The sequence below is a fragment of the Brienomyrus brachyistius genome, chromosome 15, assembly GCF_023856365.1.
Source record: "Brienomyrus brachyistius isolate T26 chromosome 15, BBRACH_0.4, whole genome shotgun sequence".
Lineage (NCBI taxonomy): Eukaryota > Metazoa > Chordata > Actinopteri > Osteoglossiformes > Mormyridae > Brienomyrus > Brienomyrus brachyistius.
The window spans coordinates 21,867,618-21,871,130 of record NC_064547.1 but is presented as its reverse complement, the minus strand read 5'-3'; the positions used below and the strand labels follow the sequence as shown (position 1 = coordinate 21,871,130).

At 40.4% G+C, this 3,513-nt stretch overlaps 1 protein-coding gene across 2 annotated transcripts; it reads right to left on the bottom strand.

Moving 5' to 3' along the window:
* Window positions 1-1,075: 1,075 nt before the first annotated feature.
* On the bottom strand, window positions 1,076-2,721 carry c15h19orf25 (chromosome 15 C19orf25 homolog). Of its 2 annotated transcripts, none has more exons than XM_048975797.1 (3): window positions 2,452-2,721; window positions 2,001-2,151; window positions 1,076-1,553 (listed from the first exon to the last, which is right to left on the bottom strand). In XM_048975797.1, exons 2-3 carry the CDS (start codon window positions 2,134-2,136, stop codon window positions 1,369-1,371), a joined length of 321 nt encoding a protein of 106 aa, XP_048831754.1. In that variant the 5' UTR covers window positions 2,137-2,151; window positions 2,452-2,721; the 3' UTR covers window positions 1,076-1,368. The 2 variants fall into 2 exon arrangements, with proteins under 2 accessions (XP_048831754.1, XP_048831753.1); XM_048975796.1 differs by having other exon boundaries at window positions 2,506-2,719.
* Between the last annotated feature and the right edge of the window lie 792 nt (window positions 2,722-3,513).

The window sequence follows — 3,513 nt, the reverse complement described above, 5'->3', positions numbered from 1 at the left end:
CTGTGTTATTTACATAATCAAGGAGGCTGCATTTCCTTTGTAAAGACAGTGACACTTATTAATTCCAACAAAAAGCACCTTGCGTGACGCAGTTGTGTTGTTTTACCCTTTTTCATATGCATGTCGATTTCATTGCCACAGTAGACAGATGTATGGATGATGCTATCATTCTTCAGACAACTCTACATGTGGACACGGATTAGTATTAAAAAATACTTCATGAGTAGATTTAAGTTTAATGATAAACTCTCAAAACTTTTTAGTGAATTTCCTGTAGAAAAGCATATCATATGTGAATTAAAAAGAATAAAAATTTTATTAACCTAATTCTAACCTCTTCACACACTTGGCTATTCCTCTTTACCACAAGCCAAATCTACACGTTTTAAAAAATATTTTATTTACAGCTGGAAAGCAATGTGCACTCACGGATAGTTATGTACACTTTCCATTCAGCTTACTATTAAGTTAGTGATTAAGTAATCAATCACACAGAGCAGGAACTGCGCCTCATCTTACCTACTGGGCCTGAGACAAAGCAGCTGGAAGGAAATAGCAGAAGCTGTGTTGACTACCCAGAATTAATGACAGCCTTCATTAAAACACCACTTCCTGACACCTTCACAGTGGAGAAATCTCCAGCACCATAACGTCCCACCAAAGTGACATTTCAATGTATTTGTAGAGTAGAAAGCAGATTCCCTCACTCCAGCATACAAACAGGAACAGCCAATATTGTTTCACAATGATAAGATGAAGGTAATTCAAACTTATTACCATTTCTGTGCATGCTATAAAACATGACACAAATGAGCCACTTCCATGACTGCTGTCCTATTTCTTCAGGGACGCTATGTACTGGCCACTAAGGTACTGCGTAATCCCTCCAGTGGGCTCCACACACTAGACTGTAATGTAATACCTTAATCAACAGGCTTACATTCAGTGAACTGGTGTATAACAGTAACAATGTGTCAGCATACTAATTCTGCTCACTGCCACTACCTGGTTATGATATAGAATATTATCACCTAGCTAAAGGACATTTTCAATAATCTGACAGTACAAAAACCAATTAATAACAAACATTTGCCTTTTTACCAGGTGGGGAAAACAGCTTGGTTTTTCAATCGCTTTAATTAAGCTGAAAACTGATATACTACAAAACTGTTGCAATACCGATAATCTTGACCAAGAAAAGGGTTTATGAAATACAGACTCTCTAAATATTACACATGTGCATTACCATTACAATGGTTCTTCGGAAAAAAATATTTTGCAATGTTTTAGAAAACATTGTGGCTTTGACTACTATGACAAAGTCCCAAAAACCGAACTGTCCCAAATGGATGATGAGGGCAGGCAACATCATAGCGCTTGGCCCTTGATCTCGGCTACACAGAGCTCCAGCTGCTCCCCAGCGGCCTTCAGCTCCTCCCTCTTCGAGGCGAGGTCGCTCCTAGCCTGCTGGAGTCGCTCATTCAGCTCCAGGTACCGTCGGCTCTGATGGTATCGGCTGTCTACCAGACCGTCTGTCGATCCAGCCTTGGCATCTGTCATAGAAATCCACCAAAATGGATTATTAAATCAGATCTTAAATTATGATATTAAATACTTGATGTAAAGTGGTTCTCTTATATAATATATATCCATAGACATCTATATCTGCATTATCCAAGGGCGGAACTTTGGCTGGAACATTGGGGGGGGGGGGGGGGGGGGGGGGTTGAGGTCTCCAACCACTACCGGGGAAACATGATTATTGGGGGGGGGTTGTATTAGCTGGTCTTGATTTATTGGGGGAATTACAACCCCCCCCCCGCATAATTTACACATGGTATTATCTATATATGTTGTTTATATAATTAACTAAATATATTTTTTAAAAACTGGACATTCGAACTTGACCATAACATGAATTCAGTTACGCCATTCAAGTACAGTGCAAAATTCACATTCGTTACAAAAACTACTGTTCCCAGGCCGAAGCATCCCCGCACCTGGGAGCCCGTCCTGCAGAATGCCGAACGCGGGGTCACTGGCGGACACTCGGTTGACGTCATCCACGATCTGCTCCACTGATGGTGGGTCCGGTCGGTTCGGCAGGATTACTCTCTTCTTGCTTTTTGACCCCATACTTATTTTCACGGCCTGCAAGTGACACCAACTGAAACTAATAACTGATGAAAAGCCACAGGAGAGCCAGCTACTGCTAGTTTGATAGACTTTTATGGGATCATATATTTCCACCTATGGACATCATTACATGACAAGCCAGAAAACCCCACAAGCCACTACTATACTGTGATTTAACACGCAAACTGATGACTAAGAAAGAAAGATGTTGCATTTATAACTAATAATACGACTCCATGGAGTCTTAAATAACCAGAAAGCGAGTAAAAATCAATGCATTTAACCAGTTCTAAGAATAACAAATGAGATAAATACCGTTTTCTCTTTGCCATTAAGCTCAATTTAAACTGAAACATGACGTTGACTCGCCTGGAATTGGTCAAAGCTCATCACGTGATCACGGCAGTGACACCGTATTTTATCTCGATCCCATATCTTGCATTAAATGTTTTGAGATTCAAGCTGTTTTATTCTATTCTACAAGGATCCGCCGTCCATTTACACAGGAACAAATATTAGCTCTGCATTAGGTACTGGGGCAGACGTTCACGCATGCGTAGAGCGGACAAATGGTTACTACGACTGCCGGGCCAGAAGGAGAACAGCGGAAGTATTTTGATCACGTCAGAGGGGGTTACATTTTAGGAAAGCTGGGTTATGTAGTACAGTGACAATACATTTTGGAATTAATCATTATTTTAATTATATCAGTACGTGTTTTTTGTGCATTTATAGTGGAGTGGAAAAGTCAAGCGGATGTTTCAGAGAAATAGGCTGAACGGATTGAAAGAGGACACGTAAAAAGCAGAAAACATCATACACACAATACCTTAATATATGGAAATACAAAGATACCTAGTTACAGATGACAGGTGTATGTCCGGGCAGGGAACTTAGATCAGAGTCTAATGCGATGGCGCATGGTTGGGATTGGTGGATCAGCAGCCTTATATCTACAGTTACCTCTCAGGCATTCAAAGGCTTGTTAAATTAGCTAAATTAGAGGAATTGGCTGTGTAGGTGGTGGACTGGTAAATACTGCTGGTATAACTTATGGATGTATACTTTATTAATCCAGAAGGAAAACACAGATATTAAGCTTGTAAGCATCACCTTTAGTGAAGTTATGTTATTATAGACTATGAAATTAAATGTTAAAGGGAGTCATTATATCTATTGAAGAGTAGTATTTTGTGCCAAGCGCTGTATTGTACTCTTCCATTGAGAGTGTACTGGCACGCCGTATTTTAGCATAGCATGTTAGCTTTTTAGCTGCAGAGAGGAAAGATCTTCACAGAGTTACCATCATGGCACAGAACACTACTGGGTGCCCACTACCCTCACCAGAGGAAGCTTGTTATGCAGCAGGACCTGTGT

Excerpts from the sequence above, each read along its gene's own strand:
- c15h19orf25 (XM_048975796.1), bottom strand. The coding sequence starts at position 2,526 with ATGAGCTTTGACCAATTCCAG. Across the intron at positions 2,152-2,505 it reads TGAGCTTTGACCAATTCCAG|GCCGTGAAAATAAGTATGGG; the intron begins GCGAGTCAACGT and ends TGTCACTTGCAG. Across the intron at positions 1,554-2,000 it reads TCTGCAGGACGGGCTCCCAG|ATGCCAAGGCTGGATCGACA; the intron begins GTGCGGGGATGC and ends TTTCTATGACAG.